General features: G+C 37.5%; 1 protein-coding gene across 1 annotated transcript in view; it reads left to right on the forward strand.

The window, feature by feature from the left end:
- The first annotated feature begins 5,783 nt into the window (after positions 1–5,783).
- Positions 5,784–21,175, forward strand: part of LOC105561027 — a 32,337-nt gene continuing 16,945 nt past the window's right edge. Inside the window, exon 1 of the mRNA XM_012010650.1 lies at positions 5,784–7,102. Coding sequence (XP_011866040.1) covers positions 7,039–7,102 — 64 coding nt within the window. The 5' untranslated portion in view covers positions 5,784–7,038. The remainder of the gene's footprint in view (positions 7,103–21,175) is intronic.

Consider the following 21,175-nt stretch of genomic DNA (forward strand, 5'->3'; position numbering starts at 1 on the left):
AGCTCCTCTCGTTTCGATTAAACGTACTTAATAAAATTTTGACACCCAACTAATCTCTTACGCGACCTACCACATCGATACCGCACACATATATATATGGAGAATTTTCTCTTGACATTTATCCTGAAAATCATGTAATCGTGGGACAACATGGCATTTTGAAGAACTTTATGAGAGTTTTTTGAAATTTTACCATACATTTTACTAATAATTGTACTTAGTATACTTTTTACTAGTAAAATTTTACTAATAAAATGAATGGCAAAACTTCCAAAACCTCTCATAAAATTCTTCGAAATGTTGTATTGTTCCATAATTACATAATTTTCAGGAGAAATTAAAAAAATTCTCTCCGTATACATACACATAGACACACACACACATATACAATCTGAATCAGCATACATTTGTTCACAACGAATCTTTAATAGCACCCATCAGTTACGTACATACATTAATTTTTTAAAAATAAACATTAATAAAAATATCGATAATGTTTTTAAGAAATTTTTGCATATACCGAGCAGTATTTGGATATAAAGATTTTATTACTGTTCTTGTTGTATATTTTTATGGTAACTAATATTTATAAAATACGTGTACATGTTCTATTATTACGTACAAAAGTATTTTATAAATATATTTTTGTCAAGTACAACTTGACAGATTCATATGTGTACATATACGTGTATGTATATCTACTGATGGTAGACAAGAAGTTCAACTTGTCAGTTGAGTCAAGCTTCTATATTTCAATGTATTTCAATATATCGCATATTATTTGTTACGTCAAGTTAATATAAGTTATAAAGATACATCGATGTTTCATATCTCTCATTATTTTAGATCAATATTTTATTTTTAATTTCATTTTTCAAGTGAAGATTATATTATCAGATTTATCAATTCAACGTAAATTTCATAGTCGAAATGTTTTAATCGTACTGGCAATGTAGAATTACAAAACCGTTTTGTCCCCCCAGCAAAACCGTTTTGTTCCCCTAACAAAATTGTTTATGTTATATGATATCTTACTAATTGTAAGTAAGTATCTTATACTCAGTAAGATATCTTACTATCCAATTAAATATAATTAAATACAATTAAGCTGCGTGCTTTATTGTACGTAATTTTTAAAAGTGCTATATTTTACTACACGAAATTAGACCGTATCTCTCTTCAGCAGAAATGATGGATGGCGATAGCAAATAATTGTTCTCAAATATTTAAACATAGTGACGTGGGTGAATATACTTAATAATTATGAGCAAGGCTCTATTCCCACTCACGCAAAGATAATTTACTTCTTATTTTATTTTTCTTCTTTCCAGATGAGAATCAGTTACGGGTAATTTCATGCGTGCTTGGCCAGGGGGCTGTCCGTTACATAGAAAATGCAATTTTAATTCCTCGTACGCCATATGATGCAATGCGGACAATCCCACTAAAGTTCTATAACCTCAGTCGCTTATATAATAGAACTAGGTGTGTCAATACGTTAGGTTACTCGACAAATAGATCCTGACTATTGACAAAATGAAAAAATGAAGAAAAGTTTTCATGCCAAAATAAATATCTATGCCATTTAAAGCTTAATCTCTCTCTATTTTTATTTAATTACGCAATATTATTAATTAATGCCATAAATTAATTATTTTAGAAAAAATAATTAAAGAATTTTTAATTAACAAAATATACTTTTATGAAATACATAACGTAATGTTTATATCGAATATGTAAATGACTTCTATAAATTGCATAAACCTCAGCGATATTCTTATTACATTAGACCAATATCATTCGAAATATTTGAACCATCTCGCGCATTTCCGTTTTTGCCTTATCAGGAAAGTGGAAAAAGGAAGACGAAGATGTACGATTGCACAGGAACACGCGGTGTTCATATCATTTGCCAGTGAGAGAATGTTACAGAACAACCAGAAAGCAATGGAGACGTATAATACGTATGGTGCACATCTTGCAGCTGTCAAGCTTTCACAAAATTAGCGAGTTAGAAAAGCAGGCCACTTAATATTCTACATATGAAAGTATATGCATTAGGACTTTAGTTTCAACAATTATGCTATATATATTTAGTGTTTCAAAATAGAAATTATTAATTAATCATGATCTAAATGGTTAACTAATTAACTATTTAACTCTTGTTTGTTAAACAATAAGTATATAGTCAAATACAATGATTATATTATTATATTCCAAATTACTTTACACTCATATGATCAGTTTACGTGACATCTCGTGGTAATAATCGTATACGATTGTAACACGAACATTTTTTCGAAGCGTAAAGAGATGAGGTAACGAGTATGGACACGCGATTTATCATAACAACGGGGAGAAATAGTAAGGCATCAGTACATCTTGTGTTTACTGAATGCAGAAAAATATGCCTGTGCGTGCAAAATGCACCTGCGAGATGCAGTTAGCCGCATTGACCAAGTCTCAGTTACGTTATATTCATTAACAAAGCAAAATGCACGCAGATTCTATACACTCGCCATATTTTTCACAGCGGTGAAATGAGAAGAGGTAGATTCTACATACGCTCGATCAGAAAATATTAATTTGTTAGGAGATAGATTGATATACATGTAACCAACGTCATATTTACGCTGTGTTAATTTGTTAAAAAGTGTTAGAACATATTTCCTCATTTCTGGAAATATCTAATTATTTAATTTTTCAGCAAAATAAGAAAAATACGAAAAGCTTCTTCTCTTTAAAATTATATACATATAAATCGAGCTTTGGAATACAACGTGTACTGTATGTACATTTATTTATTAATTACGTATATTTTAAGTGTTAAAATTTAGTAAAAACAGTTTGAAAGTTTACTTCTTTTCTAATAAACAATTTAATATTTTATTACTTATTATTTCGCACTGAGAAAAAAAGTGTTGTATCATAAAAATATTTCTTGATTCAATTGCGACGGAATGTCAAGCAAATATTTGTTAACTCACAAAACACTTGTTAATTAAAAAATATATGAAAACATGTTAGAATAAATGAATAATTATTTAAGACCAATGAAAGTAAGTCAATTAAGAAATGCTAATTATCGGTCAGAGCAAATTTTTTGTAGCTTAATAATATTGTGTGAATTTTTCTATACTTGTTTCAAACTCAATCAGCTGCGCGCCGATTTTTTCTCGGACTTAAAACTTAAAACTCGGACAGTTCCGTAATTTGTTGGAACAGTAAATTCACATACTTCAGTTGATAAACGATTAAATTTTGTATGCTCATCGGCAACTAATTAAAAATCACAGTAAAGAATTTATTGCGGAAAATATTACCTCAGCCTTTGAACCTGGACCACCTCTAAACCGTAACAATGTGTATGTGTGTGTGTGTGTGTCAAAATCAATTAATAAAGAAATGCCAATATTTATCGCAATAAATTCTTCACTGTGATTTTTCATAGAATGCGAATCAGCATAAAAAAATTAAATCGATTTAAGTATATGAATTTACTACTCAAATAAATTATGGAGCTGTTAAAGTTTTGAAGTTAGGCAAAAAATCGGTGCGTACTTAGTTTATTGAGTTTTGGAATAAGTATACACAAATTCTCACAATCTTATTAGCTTACGAAGAAGCAGCTCTGACCAACAATTAGCATGTCTTAAAAAAAATACACGTTTCGATAAATAACGTATGTTTAATTAAAAAAACACATATGTATTTGAACTAAAGAAGTACTGCCAATCAAACATATTTGGTAATATCAATATTTCTTTCTCAACATTTATACCGTGGTACTTGAAACTTTTTGTGCAATAAGTTAAAAAGTTAAAGAAGCACAAAGGAAAGAGAAAACGCTAAGGCTTACATAGAAATACAATTTTTGCAACATCTTGAAAGGAAATAACATTAATGACATTTCGATGCGACTGAGGCTCCCATGCTCACGATGCATAGAAGTCCCGTTAACATGTGCGCGATTTTGCGCATGTTGCACAATTACTTACAATTACTTGATTGTACAGAAAGTAGAATCTTAACGACGTTTCGTGAAGATGATGATTCTAAATTGCAATGGATTGGTTTTTTTTACTTCAGTTTTTATATTATATAACAGTTGTATAATTTATGATATTTTAAAAGAATATGCTAATAAAGAACAGGCGACACATACAAAATAACTAAAATTGTAAAATTGTGAATGATTATTGCTAATGGAATATAATAATCATTGAAATAACATTTTAGAATAGACCGTACATAATGTTATTGTACATATTTTAGCTTCTTTTACAAAAGTGTTGAAATAATTAGCTTTGAAGCAAATATGGAACATAGAAATTACTGAGCGGATAGGTAGTGTACACGCTTAGCGACAGCAATTACAAATCTGTACAAAGAGAGAAACAGTTCGAGTTGACAGTTATAAAATTAAAATTACATAGTATTACTGAAATAATTGGCCACATCATATAATTCCATATTATTATATCGCTAATATTATTTCAGTTATGACTGACTTGAATCTGTGGAAATATAATAAAAGCTTTATCACTTTAACTTTTGAACCTCGTTCTGTATATTGGCGAAATATGTTTGCACGGGATTGGGTAGTGTCCAGTTAAAAAGTTAAAAAGTTATTTTAACTTAACTCAGTTACATTATAAACTGTTAACTTTTAACATAATTTAGTTACATTTTATCGGTAACTTGTAATTTTTAACTTACTTTGCTTAAAATTAGCCATGCCATAAACAAAGGCGTCGCGGGAAGCCGCGCACCTGCCAACACTGGCAGTTTCTGTGTTCCAAAATTTACTGTGCTAAAAATTTACAGTGAACGTTACGTATACACTAGGGATCTTCAGCGCTGGCAGTGTATTTTGGAACACAGCCATTATATGTATGGGGCTTTGATTCTCGAACTCACATGAATTTGTTCACATATGGAACGGGCCATTCCGTGTAGTGTAATTGATTGTCCAAACACTGGTCGTCAAATTCAACGCAATTTACGTGATTGCGAGTCTCTGACATTTTGTGTAAAAATTAAAAAATTTAACTTTTAACCTTTTAATTTCTTTTTATTATTAACTTAACTTTTAATTCAATTAACTTTATTAAAGGTTTACTTGTATCTTAATTAAATTAAATTTTCAAGGCTGTTAACTTTAACTTAATTTAGTTAACAAAAGATAACTTGCTCAATCCTGTATTTGCATTCTACTTTTGAGAGTTTTCTAAATAAAATATTCAATACATAATAATAATCCAGTTTATCACATTGTAAATGTAATAACAGGTTTACATGTTTAATGAGTAAAAACTAGGAAGTCTCGAAAACCGAGGTAGAAACTAAGCAATGGTGCCTAGCGCTAAACATGCTATTTAGCGTGAATAGCGTGAAACACGAGCAATATTCTGTACAACATACTTTTCGTAATCTTATTAAAAATTATTCATAAGTGTATAAAATTATAAATTATTAAAACTTTTCCTATCGTAAGGCACTCTAAAATTTCCTGAACAACTTTATTCGAAATAAAAGAGAACTAATTCTAACATCCGTCGTAAAATTTTGTGGTTCAAGTTTCTTTCGTATCTACGAATTTCTTAAAAGAGAGTAACATGATTTTAAAATGTAACAGTTTATATAAAATGACTAGAGAATATATTCTCCGATTTTGGGAGGTTTCGTCCCAGTTTGGCTTTCTATTTCTCGTCGTCGAAAGCATAGCTGCTACAGTTTAGAAAACTGGATACACAGACTATGGGCAAAAGTGATATAGTATCGGCCGCGCTGGTAAACGTTGGGAGAAAGAGAGAAGGATTCATGGGAGTGGGGAAAAGACTGCCATACAGAGTAGGAACGGTGGTAGAGAGCCACGGCATGGTGGAAGTCAGCCACGAAGACGTGACGTACATACTCGGCAGTGCACGGTGTACCATAGCTATGGCATAGTTAAAGTGGGAGAAACCGCGTATGACCGTCCTCAGCCTGAGCCAGTCTCGTGTGAACGACCGTGAAGTGAACCTCGGGTGGTGCACGCTCAGGACCTTGAGTCCTCTTTGCACTGGGACTCAGGAGCCTCAGCAGCTGCTGCACGACGGGAGTGGACAGAGTCGTTTATTCTTAAAAAGAAATTCCTTGCTCCGGATTCTTTGTGAACCTTATTTCGGTCTTTACTGTGTGTCGAGTGCTGAAAGATTGCACCAAGGTGTTTCGAATGTGAGACGTAACATCAAGAACCTTATTGTTTCAACGATATTCAATTTGTTGATTGATTTCTTATTGATCGCCTAAAGAAATCAATTGTGATCACTTCAAAACCGTGACCATCATTTTGTAAACTTACTACCTTGTCGTGCTACTCGGTATCAAAAGTGTTCTACACTTCAATCAGGCTGGGAAGTAAACTTAAACTCTTATACGACTCCATAATCGTGAAATTAAAAAAAATAAGACAGACGTTTTCTAAAAAAAAGTGATACTTATTGTTGAAATCACTTTGTTAAGTGTTGTCGGACCGTCTTGTATTTTGAAAACTTTACAAATGGTTATTTACAAGTAATTTATTTGGTAGTAATTTACGAATTTTGTGAAGTGGGCTTCTATCTCATCGAGTATTAAGTTAAAGTCCGGCGCGGCACATTGGTCAAAAACCTGACGTGTACACCGGTCTGATCCGCCGCCAAGTAGGTCAACCGGCGTGTGCGAGAGCGCGAGACTGAGTGAGAGAAAAAAAGAAACACCACCGGTGGCAGGATAAGGGGTGGAGGGAGGGAGAGAGAGAGAGAGGCGAGGGAAAAAGAAAGAATGGCGTGCCGCAGGCAGCGCCCGTGAAGACGACTATCCTGATGTCCAGCGGCTCGCTGTAGGCTTGTGATCCAAAATGGCGGACATCGATAGGCACCACAATTTGCTTCGAATCGACGACGACCGGTCGGAGTGCACGGAATCCTGAAGAAGAGATCCACGTGGTATCGCGTCCTTGACACACGCATCCTTGATCTTGCTAGGAAAAGCGCGGGGTTGCGAGAGCAATCAATGACGATGGCGGGACCTACTGGGTCGAAGGTCCTCGTGACCTTGACGATCCTGGCACTGCTCGGTAAGTCCGGGAGAGGAAAGGTTGGGATAGGGTATGAGCCAGGAAGTGGGGATGAAACCAATAGGCATGGAGTATTTGTGTTAAATACGACGGGCTCCTAAAGCGTCTTAGAATTTTAAAATTTAACCAAATATTAAATATACCCATTTTAATTGCTAGGCCGCCCCCTCCCATTTTAATCAGAGCAGTAAAATTACGTATATTCGATGGAAGCATATAATTTGATACGTGATTATAACTGCCTTTGTTTGTAAATATATAATTAAAAAATAATAAAGTGCAGTTAAAAATATAGTCAGCGTTAGACAAAATTAGTTATTAGTATATCCTGCCTAACCCATACACATAAAATATGAATTGTGACAGACCGAAAGATTCGGTGGAGATCTCAATGATCGCAAAGCAGTGTCGTTGCGGTGACATTAACGCCCAACTTAAGTATGTCGACGTCGTTCACTCGCGAGATAATTAATGCAATTGATAAAAAAAATACAGTCTCCTGAAACGTATCTTGAACCTGTCCGATAGGTTTTTAAAGCCGGCGGCATGTGTCGGCATGTCCGAAACCGGTATCTTGACCTCCGCCGAAAAATTTGGCAGGTTCAAGAATGCTATGTCGACTCTTCATCGATTCGCACGTGGCTATTAAGTAATTGAGGAATATTTTATCGCTTCCCCGTTGTACGTAACGTCTGTAAACTCTACGAGGGTCCCGCCAGGATAGTTATACATATACTTATGCATGATGAATATTGATCTTCATTTTTTTGAAGAACATGTTAAGAATTTATGCAAATGCGGCGCTGCTGCGTAAATAAAAGTACGTCCGGTTTCGCAGCGGTGTACGCGTCAGTGCTACCTGAGGAGATAAGCGCTGTCGTATCCGTGTCGTGCCACCGCACGTCTGGCTTCGATTCTACGCAAATCCTGCTCTACGTAAAATCACCTACGCGAATTCAATTGACGGGATACTTACATCTGCGATTATAAAGTGTATATACATGTAATCGTGGGACCACATGGCATTTTCAAGAACTGTGTGAGAGTTTTTTTTTAAATTTTACCATACATTCTACTAGTGAAATGTTAATTAATAAAACATCTTTGTTGTTCCGTGCGTTTCTACTTCCTAGTTATTGTCTGCACGGACAGAATTTTCTCTCTTAACATTTATCCTGAAAATTATGAAATCGTGGGACAACATGACATTTTAAACAACTGTTGTACATTTTACTAGTAGGATACGTGGTAAAATTTCAAAAAAACCTCTCATATAAGATTCTCCGAAATGCCATGTTGTCCAGCGATTACATGATTTTCAGGATAAAGTTTAAGAAAAAATTCTCTTCCTGTAGGCGATAACTATACAAAGTACAAAGAGAGAATGTTCTCTTAAAATTTATCCTGAAAATCATGTAATCGTGGAACAACATGGCGTTTCGAAGAATTTACATTCTACTAGTAAAATGTATGGTAACATTTCAAAAACTCTCATAAAGTTCTTCAGAATGCCATGTTGTCCTACGATTACATGATTTTCAGGGTAAACTTTAAAAGAAAATTCTCTCCGTGTAGTAACGCACGGAAAAACAAAGATGTTAAATCAGAGTTTTATTAATTAATATTTCTAATTAATATCTCGTCGTGTACGTCGCGAAGTAAACAGCTGCGCAAGAAAGTGTGCGACGTTGCCCCGCGATCACTTAAGAAGAATTGAAACATTTTCGGAGGTTTCAGATTAAAAAGCTGGCGACGCGATTACGAAACGTGTACACGCGTACGCAATTTGTCAATGCGGCCCGCATAAAATTTTAGAGATCGAATGAGTGGCCAATATTTTTCCTCGTTCGTGTTTCACCACCTGCTTCTATATAAAATGGAGACAAACGGAGCAAACGTGTGTAACACTCTTTTTACCAGATTTATAGTCCACGCGAGGCAAGTGTTCAATATATTCACATTGAGCCGCATTAAATGATCTTAATTGTGTCGTTTGAACATATATTGTAGTTATTACCTTGCGTATTAATTGTGTTTCCAATAATTAAGCTGCAAAAGTTTGTTACGTTTTTACAAAATCTTATTTCGTTCATTAATTTGATTATTTCAAAAGCACGTATAGCAGACATTTCGACATGTCAAGAATATTTAACCATCGCTGAAAATTTATGCAAATTTCATGAATTTAATTTCGCGCATTTCACTCGATCCGCATCTGTACGCGAGTCATTGAGGCTGTGCGATCATTATTGCATTTCACGCATTTTCGCTTATTAGCGTTTACACTTTACAGCACTAATATTGAATTCTGCGTCTCTTCGCGTGCATATCAATGCCTGACGCATCGCAATCCATTTCGCGTTCATGGAATTAACAATGATTTATTGAATTACGGGCTAATACGTTCGCAAAATGCTGAAATATCAGATCGGATGCCGTTATCGATTCACCGCGCGGTATCGATACCTATTCACGCTCGATGCCGTAAGCATTCCTTTTCACCGATGAAAGCCTCATCGACTGACGCATCACTCCCGTAGCTTTCATGAGTTTTACCGTCGCTATACCGGGCTTCCCGTTTGCGCAAGAGACATTTGCATGGAGCCACTAACGTCATCGCGAGCGCGCGCGCGGGAGCAACGACACCGCGAAACGTACATGTATATCCGGCATGGAGTTTCATCACTCCCTGACTTTCGCCCAACCGCACGAACCGTGAAAGTGTCACGAAATTGCCACGTATAAGTACAGTAAAACAAAAACGAAGTCTAGTTCAGTCCGCTCAGAGAATCGCTGCCTCGAAGATCTGCCGAGATAAGAGTCCATTTGTCTGCCGAATTTACGAGAGCGAAAGTCGAAAGTCGAATTTTCAGCGAGACCCAGCCTTACGGCGCGAAAGATGGGGAAGTGAAGTGTAATATCTCTGAAAGCGGGACGATTTTCTACTTATCGTAATATTTTCAGCAAAATTTAATGTAGTTTGCACAAAGCGAGATAACTCGGGACGTCAGTTGCGAAAAATTGCGACGCTCCGAAACGTAATTTAAAGTTTTACTGACGCCTCGCGAACGCTTCCGTATAACGTGAGAATTGTTTCACGGTGACATTTATGGACTACCTCGAGGAGTCATACGGGATCGCGTGCACTCTCGTCACGTCATCACCTACGATCGTAAAACAATACATGCTCGTTTGAGGCAGTGTCACTTTCACGTGACGTCGATTTGCATATATGTGTAACATCGATTCTGCAACTCCGCGTTGTCGGATTGTACCGCGCGGGTACGAAATGTCGCGTTTACCAGCGAAAAGAATGAATATTGGGCTGGAATGGGGTACCGTTAAGTCTGCCGTTACCGCCTCGAGAGACGGCACAGTGCACGGTATACACGTCCTCCATGGGTAACCCTTGTCGGGTTTCTTTCCTGTTTCTTATGGTTTGCGCTAGACGAAGCTTATCGACGTTTAGTCGATCCAAAAAAATAAAAGAAAGAATAAGGAGAAAAGCAATAAAATACACGGTAAAAAATTCCATATGTAAAATTGTAACTAGTAGAAAATATCAGGACCATCTGTTAAAGGTGTTTGTTCGCACAGTAAATTCATATCTCGTAAATAAAGTTATTAGCTTAATAAATGTTAATCTTGTAATTTTTCGTGAAATATAAACAATTGTTTTCACAGCATTAGTGAAAACACTAATTTTGGTGAAAGCACATGAATTTCCATCGTTAAAAGTGCAGCTGTTACACGTATTATTTATGTGACTTTACGTATGTTATTTTGCCATTATTTTAAATATGTGTCAATTGGAAATTGGAGAACCAATAGTGTGTCGAAAGAGTGGCGCAACAGTGGTACTCTTGACTTGACTCCGCTAAACAATACGAGATGATTACTCGAGATTTAACGTAAGAGCTATTATCGCGCGCGCGCATTATGGGAAATTCGCCGGGGCCGTGCGAACCGGATCGATCTTTTGAATTAGATAGGACAGGTCGCAGACTCCCATGCTTTAATCGGCCGCGCTTCTTCGGGTCACCTGTACGCGTAATCTGGTTAATATCGCCGGTGTTATCGACGGTAAGGAATTCGAGACCGGTAATATTTTTACAATTGCTCCTCCCTCTTTCTCACAGTCTCTCGCAGTCTCTCGCAGACGCGACGTAGCGGTTTCGCCATTAAGAAAACCTTCTCCGTGAAAAGAACTGTTCGTGTCTGTGGAAAATATGTGTTACCGCGAACAATTACCTTGTTTTCTAGCATTCAGTCCTTTACCTACAACCGTTTGTCGTGCTAAGCAACATGCGGTTTCTAAAGTAACTATAAGGATCTTATCTTTATAGTTACTGCCCACACCTCGTCGTCGTCTTCTATACCATGCGTTTTCCCGTAACGGCTAATAATATATTTACCGATTGCCAATTGTTTTTAAACCAAAGTTTATTGCGTGGAATATTTTATGTGCGCATTAAACTGTATTCAGCTTTGGAGCATTTGAAAAAAAAATATTTAATTAAAAACATTTTTTAAATACTTTTTACATCAGTATTATTATATTAGTTTTATTTTATTTTATTTTATTAGTATTATTTATTACCAAATATAAAAAGTTCACGACAATAACTGGCCAAGTATATTTCACTTAAAGTATGTACGACGTTTCGGCCAGTAACACTGGTCCTTATCAAGTACGGCCCATTACTAGTGGTAGCCAGAAATGGTTAACAAATTTATGTGTGTCACATTAGCTTTCCACAATACAAGACACGTTGACATGCTCGTTAAATGTCTTACTGTCTGTGGCAACTACGACTCTTGACCACGTTCTTCTTTTATAAATTTGTTAACCATTTCTGGCTACCACTAGTAATGGGCCGTACTTGATAAGGACCAGTATTACTGGCCGAAACGTCGTACATACTTTAAGTGAAATATACTTGGCCAGTTATTGTCGTGAACTTTTTATATTTGGTGTTTTTTATTCACTGGCGATCCACCTTACTAATTTTTTATTATTTATTACATGTACAATTTTTGAAAACTGCGTGACTGAGCTCATAGAATATGTATTGGATTTTTAATTGCATTTCTTAAGTATCCAAATACACACTAGTGTCTCGTGAAATCCTTAAATCTACAACCTAAATTACAAATCCTAAATTAAAAGTAATAAAACTCCTATAAGAATTGTTTCTTAAAGTTTATCCTGAAAATTATGTAATCATGGGATAACACGGCATTGCAAAAAATTTTATAAGACTTTTTTAATTGAAATTTTAAACATTTTTCTTAAAATTTATCCTGAAAATTATGTAATCGTGGGACAACACGGCATTGCGAAAAATTTTAAGAGAGTTTGTTGAAATTTTATTATACATTTTACTAGTGGAATGTATGGTAAAATTTTTAAAAGTCTCACACAGTTCTTCAAAATTCCATGTTGTCCCGCACGATTACATAATTTTCAGGGTAAATTTTCAGAGAAAATTCTCTCCGTGTACAAATATATGTACATATTAAAAGTGTGAATTTACACATTCTACAGGTGGAAACAACTTAATCTCATGCATATACCATACATCCTTCTATTTCGTATCATATGTTAAATGGGATATCTCTTATACATATTGCAGGCTTAGTACCGTTTTCATTCTTTGGAACAATTTTAATTCCTCTATTCACGATGTTCTCGGGCCGAGCAAGAAGAAATTCAGCAAGAAACGTTCTGCAAGAAGCTAATTAACGAAGTAAAAGTACCGCTGAAGATCGTTGCGCCGCACAGGTACTCTCTCGCACATCTGCCCACTAATTATTTCGAGTACGATCGCACGCGGGCGACGTTTCGTCTCGTCTGGCCGGGATGCGAGAACCGCGGCGGAGCCGTGGTTTCCGTCGAAGATGCAGAATATTCCGGTCCCCGCGAGAGGCTCGGCGGGACTGCATTCCGTTCGTTACGACGGCGGCGGCGATTGCTATGCGATTCACCTACATTCTCACGGCTTCCCCGGTTTGCATTAGAGAGATCGCAGTGCCCGTGAACTCCGTTACTTGTTTACAGCGCGCAAATTGTAAAAATATCCTCTATTAATACGCGTCGATAAAACGCCGCTTCGCTACGTGGAACTACGGGCTACACTTTTAAATAGACTTCAACCAACTCTAGTGGCACAGTGCATTGACCAGACATTGGTTAAATATTAGCCCACTATTTGGTTGCATTGGAGCCAATGCACTGTGCTACTAGGGTCGTTCTGATCAGTGTTATCGGATCACTTTGATCATGTCTTTTTATATACAGAAAAAAATTCTTCTTTTAAAATTACGTTTAGTTTCAATGCGAAATCTTGACATGAGATTATATTGCATTAAAAAACTTGAATGAAGCAACTTTATATAATTCAACCAGGAAAAATATACGCTTACTATTTCAGAATATAATTTTCTTGAATGGATAGGAAACAATATTGGATTATAGAAAATAATATATAATCAAATTGAAGATTATAACGATTAAAATTATTTTAATATCAAAATAACTATATGTATTCTTGAAGTGACAATTATAGTTCTTAAATAAGACTGTAATATTGTTGGAATGTAAGATTATTAAATGCTTCTAAAAAGATTATAGATTGTTGCGTATAAACAAAACAATAAACGCGTTAATTTGAGTATATAAGAGTTAATCTTTTTTTTTCTGTGTAGGAAATCTTCGAAGAGCCTTTATTTCTCTTCAAATAAATTTTTAACATACGGTCACATATTATTTCTAAAGACTTACATCATACGTTGAAATAGCAGAGAAGATACGAAAAATATGAGATTTGATCAAAAGTATGTCCTTTAAATAGCTCCACTGATATTGATAATAAAAATGATAAGAAAGTTGAACATGGATTCATTGGTTGTAACATTTCATTGCTCGTAATAACTAGTTGTGTACGGAGCAACATTTTCGATCGATACTTTATCGACGTGCGTGTCCAACATTTTTATGATTCGACATACTTTTAGAGAGATAACTGTGTAGCAGTCGAGAATCTTATTTGCGCGAGCGCACACGCCGGGCATTGTATTTTAATCAGAATTAAAATTATCCCCCGCGCGCATGCACCACCAATTGTCAGCGCCTCTGTACAACATAGGAGTTCGCTTGCAATTACGGTGTATTATCCTGTTACACGGAATGTCCTACTATTGTGAGCATTAGGCTTGCGGCTTTGGCCGTGCCTAGAGTTCGTAATGCATACATTATGCCGGATGCCATTGGGAGAGGATACCGTGAGAATGCAGGCAAATTACATAGCCATCCCGGGGATGTCCCGTAGAGTCTGATAACTTTTATCATCACGCGGAAGAGAATAGAGCGCGTGAGCCATGAACTCTTTTCCAGAATTCCTACCGACATGTTTGGGCGATATTCGAGCCGCGCGCGGGAAGCCACGAGGATTCTTATCGTCACATCCACTTCCGCATATTCTTTCTCACGCATTTATCGCTATATAAAATAAATAACAATTTTTAATAACATTTACATCAAATGAACTGCATTAATGACCCGAGGGAGGAAATGTCGGCGGCTCCTTTGCTGCAATCGACGCATTATTATCTCTTATCGAGAGATTTCATCGAGAGATCAACAGCACAAGTTACAATTCATCATATGGAATGTAACATCTCCAATGCGAATTCCATTGAAAGTTTTAAGCCGCGTAAAAACAAACCTGCGTACATGCACATAATAATTTTGCGCGTAACCCGACTTCGTGAAAGGACAACGGGATCCATTTGCATGTAAAAAGCGAGTTCAGAGTACTTGAATGAGAGTTAATTTAGCGTGCTCCAATCTCAATCGTGATTTATCGTATCCTAGTATCATCAGTTGTATTATCATTCCTTCGCATCGGCGTTCGTTGTTGCGATTTAATTACGATAACAGAGTATTGTGCGCGCCACAACGGTGTAATCGTAATGGAAAGAAAAAACGTCTACATCGGGAACGCGCGGAATGCAACCCTGAATCGTACCTGCAGAAAGGGGCATCGCGTTCAAAATCGCGGCGTGTCGCGCGTTGCTCGATGATTAATTGAAAATAAGAAATGCGCGCGGAAGCGAGGAGCCTCGCGGAGGAGAGAATACTCGCAAACTAGCAGCGGCGAACCGACTCGCGGAGGCACAAATGTGCTTTTTACCTGAACGATCGGCACCTTCTCTAATGAATAATTAATAGTTGAAGCGGCGCGGCGGTCAGTCAGCGATGCGAACGGCTTCATCCGCCCGGCTGGATCGCATGCCCGCGAGAAACGTTCGAGTTCTCGAACGCCGGAGATCTCGATACGTGAGACTTACAACTGTTATTTCACAGCACCGCCTGGATAACGAGTACCGATCATCTCCATGCTTTATCAACTTCCACTTTTGCGATCGTAATGACAACATGAAATATAATTCTACTGGTATGTTTTCATGATGCGTCTTGTAATCCACCTGGTCGGAGGAACAATTTATCGGGACCTAGTAACGCAAACAGCGCATCGATTGCTATTATCTAATTTTCTAGTGTTGCCTGCAATTCGCACTCATTGATTCGCAAACTTCCGTTTTCACTGTACGCGGAGAGAATTTTCTTTTAAAATTTACCCTGAAAATTATATAATCGTACACGGAGAGAATTTTCTTTTAAAATGTACCCGGAAAATGATATAATCGTACGCGGAGAGAATTTTCTCTCTTAAAATCTTCCCTGAAAGTCATGTAATTGTGGGACAACATGACATTTTGAAGAACTGTATGAGAGTTTTTGAAATTTTACCATACATTTTATTAGTAAAACTAAAAGTATAGTAAGATTTCAAAAACACTCTTATAAAGTTGTTTAAAATGCCATGTCCCACGATTACATGATTTTCAGGATAAATTTTAAGAGAAAATTCTCTCCGTGTACTAGTAAAATATCAAAAAGCTCTCATAAGATTCTTCGAAATGCCGTGTTGTTCCGCAATTACATAATTTTCAGGATAAAGTTTAAGAAAAAATTCTCTCCGTGTGCCGATCGTATCGACAATCGGTACATCAGCAATCGCTGTAAATGAGGGAAAATTGAACCTTTTACTGGCGTTTAAATTGCATCTTATAATTTCTATCATTAGCATTCCCGTTATTAGAGTAATTAAGCGGCGGGGGATACGCTACAGAAGGACATCGCGCATCTTGATACTGTCAATCTTGTTTCGCGCTATTGTTGCCAACGGTGAAAGTCGCGAGAAGAGGGAAAGGCTCGTGAAAAAAATGGTTCTTTACTATGCACACTTTCTACACGATAAGTCCGGACGCGTCTCTGCAATCGGTGAGCAACCCTGGGTATTTTACGCGGTCGAGTACGCTCCGCGAGACAGACGCGATTAATTGTTTCAACGGATGTATTCCATATTTATAGGCGATATTCAGGTCGTCCATGGCCATTATCGAAACGTCGTCATCTATGCCGCGGCGGCGCGTCGCCTTAGTTTCACCTAAATTGCTTCGCGCGTCGTTGCATCCCCGCACGAGGATACGCCATTGTCCGACACGTGTACGAAATGCAACCCGCGGTTAGTGTCTTCGGGAGAGATCCTACTATGCGAGAGTCGAATGTAAACCGGTTGACTTGAAAGTCTTCGAGCTAGATATTATGTACAGGGTGGCTCTGAACGACCGCCTACTAATTGCGTTGTTTCTTGTTAAAAACTGAATAAAAAAAGTCCCGAAACATTTTTCTCTATAATTTTTGAAAAAGGTATTGTTATTAAGTAAAGTTCCTGGCTAGAGGGCCGCGTGGCATAGCACTTTCTAGTGAGAAGAAAACCGCACGCGGTATTATAATTATACTTAACATTTTTTTTATTAAGCATTATAGAGAAAAATGGGTCAGCACTTTTCGACTCAGTTTTTAATAAGAAACAACGCTGTGTAATTAGTGGGCGGTCTTTCAGAGTCACCCTGTATGCGCATGTTCAGACAAATAAATCGTACTATCCAACAGATTGCAATCGCAAATAAGATTTCTGTTCGGTTACGGTTAGAGTTCGACAAGACGAGCTGGTAGGTGTTCCGGTTTCGGTTTCGATTTCTTGATTAAAGACAAAACCGGAACCGTTTATATTACGGTACTCCTCGGTTACAGTTACGATTACCTTTATTCTTTTTTTAACGTTTTTGTCTTTTAATTAAACTACGCAGGATTTTGTTTTCTAATTGTCTTACAATATTCGTTAATGCTGCTCTTTAATGCAATTCTCAAGTTTTTTATGTATAACGAATTACGATTTTATCGGGAATGTTACGTTATTTACATAACACGCATAGAAAATATTTGTTACATAAAACGGAAATGCGTTGCGCAATTTTCCTATAAAAGCGCGAGTACATAATTAAGCAACGGAAAAGGCCGTTGCTTACATTCTATTAATTTTCACCCTCTTTGGCGCTTTCATTATGCAATTATGATATTAAGGGGGCAAAGCCCAGAAAATTGTGAAGCAGACAGACATTTCATTTGCAGTGCAATTCTGTGCGAAACAGATAAGCGTGTTACGATAATATTAAATGCGTTATCATCAATCATATGGGAAGGTTCTCACGGGAACAATTCAACGCGGAACAATTCTACCTTACCCTCCTTTACGTAATGAATTAGAACGCGCGTCATTTGTTTAACCCTTTCGACTATTAACCTTCGTCAAATTCTCAATTCTTCTGTAATTTGGCTGTTACATGCACTTTTTAATTAAATATATTACTCGTTATAAAGTGAGAACACGACGCATCAACGTCAAATCGACGTCAATGGAGTCGAAACTGTGTCACAACCGGCAGTTTTCGAAAATAATTAAAAGTTTTCTCCAATAAGATGTTGAAAGTAATCTCAGAACGTTGAGAACGTAGTAATTTAATACAAAAAATAAAGTTCCAAATTTAATTATTTTCGAAAACTAACGTTTGGGACGCGGTTTCGACCTCATTGACGTCGATTCGACGTTAGTGTTCTCACTGGAAAAGTTCCGTTCGTTTTAGAATGCAAGACAAGAATTCAATTCTTAAGAGCGCATCTTGTATTCAAAATCCAACTACACTGTTACTGTTATAACGATTTCTCTTTTTCTGTAGCTTCTTATCTTTTTGTGTCCCTTCCGGATGTTGACTTCAAAGCATGGAAAATTCTGTATAGTACGGAATTTTGCAAGACATCGACAACAAGCGCGAACGTTCACCTTCGCCAACTGTTTGTATAACATCGAACAAATGTTTTTTTTTACCGCGTTTGTTACATTGTGAACGTTGAAACTCGCGGCTGAGAGCAGTCATCGTAAGAATTAAACGTCCATTAAAGTCGCTTGATCAAGTGTCTGCCTGATCTCTAAACGAAACCGATTTTGCCCCTTTCGTCTCGGCAACAAAACGATCGCGAGTAGTCGAGACAAGTGGCTGACCGTGGTAGCCACTTCCGTCTATTCCTTGATTGGCTTTCCTATCAAGAGGGATCTCAGAGTACCGATCGATTTCAATGCGGCGATCGCCGAGACGATGCGCTCTCGACCGTCGATGTCAATGAACCTTTTTACCTTCGATTGAGAGGCGCAAGGTGCCACCGAGGCGCGAGAAGGAGAGATGAGCAGAGGCCGAGAGAGAAAGAGAGAGAAAGAGAGCTGGAGAGGTGAACAGAGCGCGATCGTAATTTCATACTCGTCACGTTCACGATTGGTCAAACGGCTCGATACCGGCCTCGAGAATGTCAACTGCTCGGGTACCGTTCGCCTCGACGGATCGACCGTGGAACTCGCGACTGTGGGTCTTTTTTACTCGGCACGGATCACGTCGCGCTGGCTGGTCCACCCTTTCGCGAGAAGGAGAACGCTGAGATCACCTGACTAGTCGAGGGCAGGGTCACGGATACAGCCGCTCGACGCGACGGTCTCGAAAGTTCCCGCTCGCTCGGGCAACGCGATAAAGAATGTTCCCCAAGTCCGAACGACGTCTCTGTCTTCTAATTGTTTTTAACAAATATATTGCTTCAAGTTTTAATCGTTATGTAATATATCGCTGTGCGACAGTAAACGTTTCGTTTTTAATTTGAACATTGTTTTCACAGTTTTTACATAACTTCCTTGATAAGAAAATAAAATTTACTATAACATTTTCCTATGCAGGGAGAATTTTCTTTTAAAATTTATCCTGGATTTATCACGTAATCGTAGGACGACATGGAATTTCGAAGAATTTTATGAGAATTTCTTGAAAATTTACCAGACATTTTACTAGTAGAATGTATGGTAAAATTTCAAAAACTCTTACAAAATTCTGGAAAATGTCATATTGTCCCAGGATTACGTGATTTTCAGCAAATTTTTCCAAGGCATGTACGGTAAAATTTTACAAAAATCACATAAAATTCTGAAAAAGACCCCGTTGTTCCACAATTAGGAACATAGTTTTCAGGATAAATTTTAAGAGAAAATTCTTTCCGTGTATTGTAAAAATATTCAAACTTTAGAAGAATCGGGCGCGAGGAAGAACAGTCGCGCATCAGGTACGAGTATCTAAGCGAAATTAATTCGTTGAGGAAACGAGACTGTTTACGGTACGACGGGGCAACCGGAAAGATTGCAGTAAATTTTCGCTACCCCGCTACACAAAGGGTATTTTGCGTATCTACAGCATCGTGCGAATTTAACAGTTCCTTCCGGAACGAGGGACCTTTCTCGTTGAATAGGGCCGAGGTGTGAATCGACGATACCGTAAAGTACCTTTTCAGAGTACCGTTTGAATGCAAAATTATTTCATCTGCGTCTCGATCAAGTGCACGAGATCTTTCTCACGTGAGCATGGCAGGGCTAATTACGCCCTAATGACGATATAATTATACATTTTTTTTTTACGCGGCGGAATGAGGAAGTGACCATTGCAATTTAGCATGCTGCTTCTTTTCATCCGCTGCAACAATCACCCGTGCGGCTGTGCCCTCCCAGTCTCTTTATTTCTTACCCGCCGACACGACGCTCTTGAAACGCAATTCGGTCTTTTGCGAACAGCCGCGTTGATGCGATATCACGAAAAAGGTTCATCAACCTTATACGCAAGTATTATATACCGCGAGTTCCTCGAGCATGGCGAATATTCCTTATACGACCGTAGGTCTAATAGTCTTCACTTCAGTGGTTTACCGTTTTAATATTCGCGCAAAGTACGAGCGTGCATTATATTTGGGTTTATCGCCCTCACGTATGGGATTCGCATATAATCGAGCATAAAGGACGATTTCCTGTAACGTCCTATTATCGGGATCTCGAAGGTGGAAAATCCGGGCTTGAAATGCGAATAACAATTAAACACGCGCTACGTCACATATTAACAGGATTGGGAACTAACTCGTTACTTGTAACGAAGTTATAGTTACAGTTACTTCTTTTTGGCAACTCTAACTAAACTTCGTTACTTTTACTCCATCTGTAACTGTAACTTAACTCAGTTACATTTTTTCGATAGCTAGTAACTAATTTAATAGTTACATTAATAGTGACTATATATATTTTTTAAACCTTCACTTAATCGCATAGGCCTTGCCTTTGCGTCTAAGCGCCTCCCTAGAAGCACTATTCATTAGCTGTACATTGGCTAACATTGGTTAAACATTGGTTATGTTGCCGGTGATTTGGCCAATATTTCCCCAATGTAACACCAATATTGGTCATAAAATAAATGCAAATATACTACTGATATTGTACCTAGATGGTTATTTAATATTGGATTGATTGTATTAGCAAGATTGCCCAATAAAATTGTAATATTGAATATACAGGGTGAGTCTTTCCATATCCGACAAAATTTTTGAGAAGGTAGAACGGATCGAGATGAATGGAAAAGTCCTGTACCATTTTGCAATTTTCGTAATAGTTAACGAGTAATTAATTATTAAAAATCGTTGTCTTAGGCCGGCCTACCGCCCAATTCGAGCGCGTGGCGAGATGTCCGCATAGTAATATCGATCGCCAGGTGGTCACATCTTGCCACGCGCTCGAATTGGGCGGTAGGCCG

The sequence above is a fragment of the Vollenhovia emeryi genome, unplaced genomic scaffold (genome assembly GCF_000949405.1).
Source record: "Vollenhovia emeryi isolate VEMERY1.0 unplaced genomic scaffold, V.emery_V1.0 DF939214.1, whole genome shotgun sequence".
Lineage (NCBI taxonomy): Eukaryota > Metazoa > Arthropoda > Insecta > Hymenoptera > Formicidae > Vollenhovia > Vollenhovia emeryi.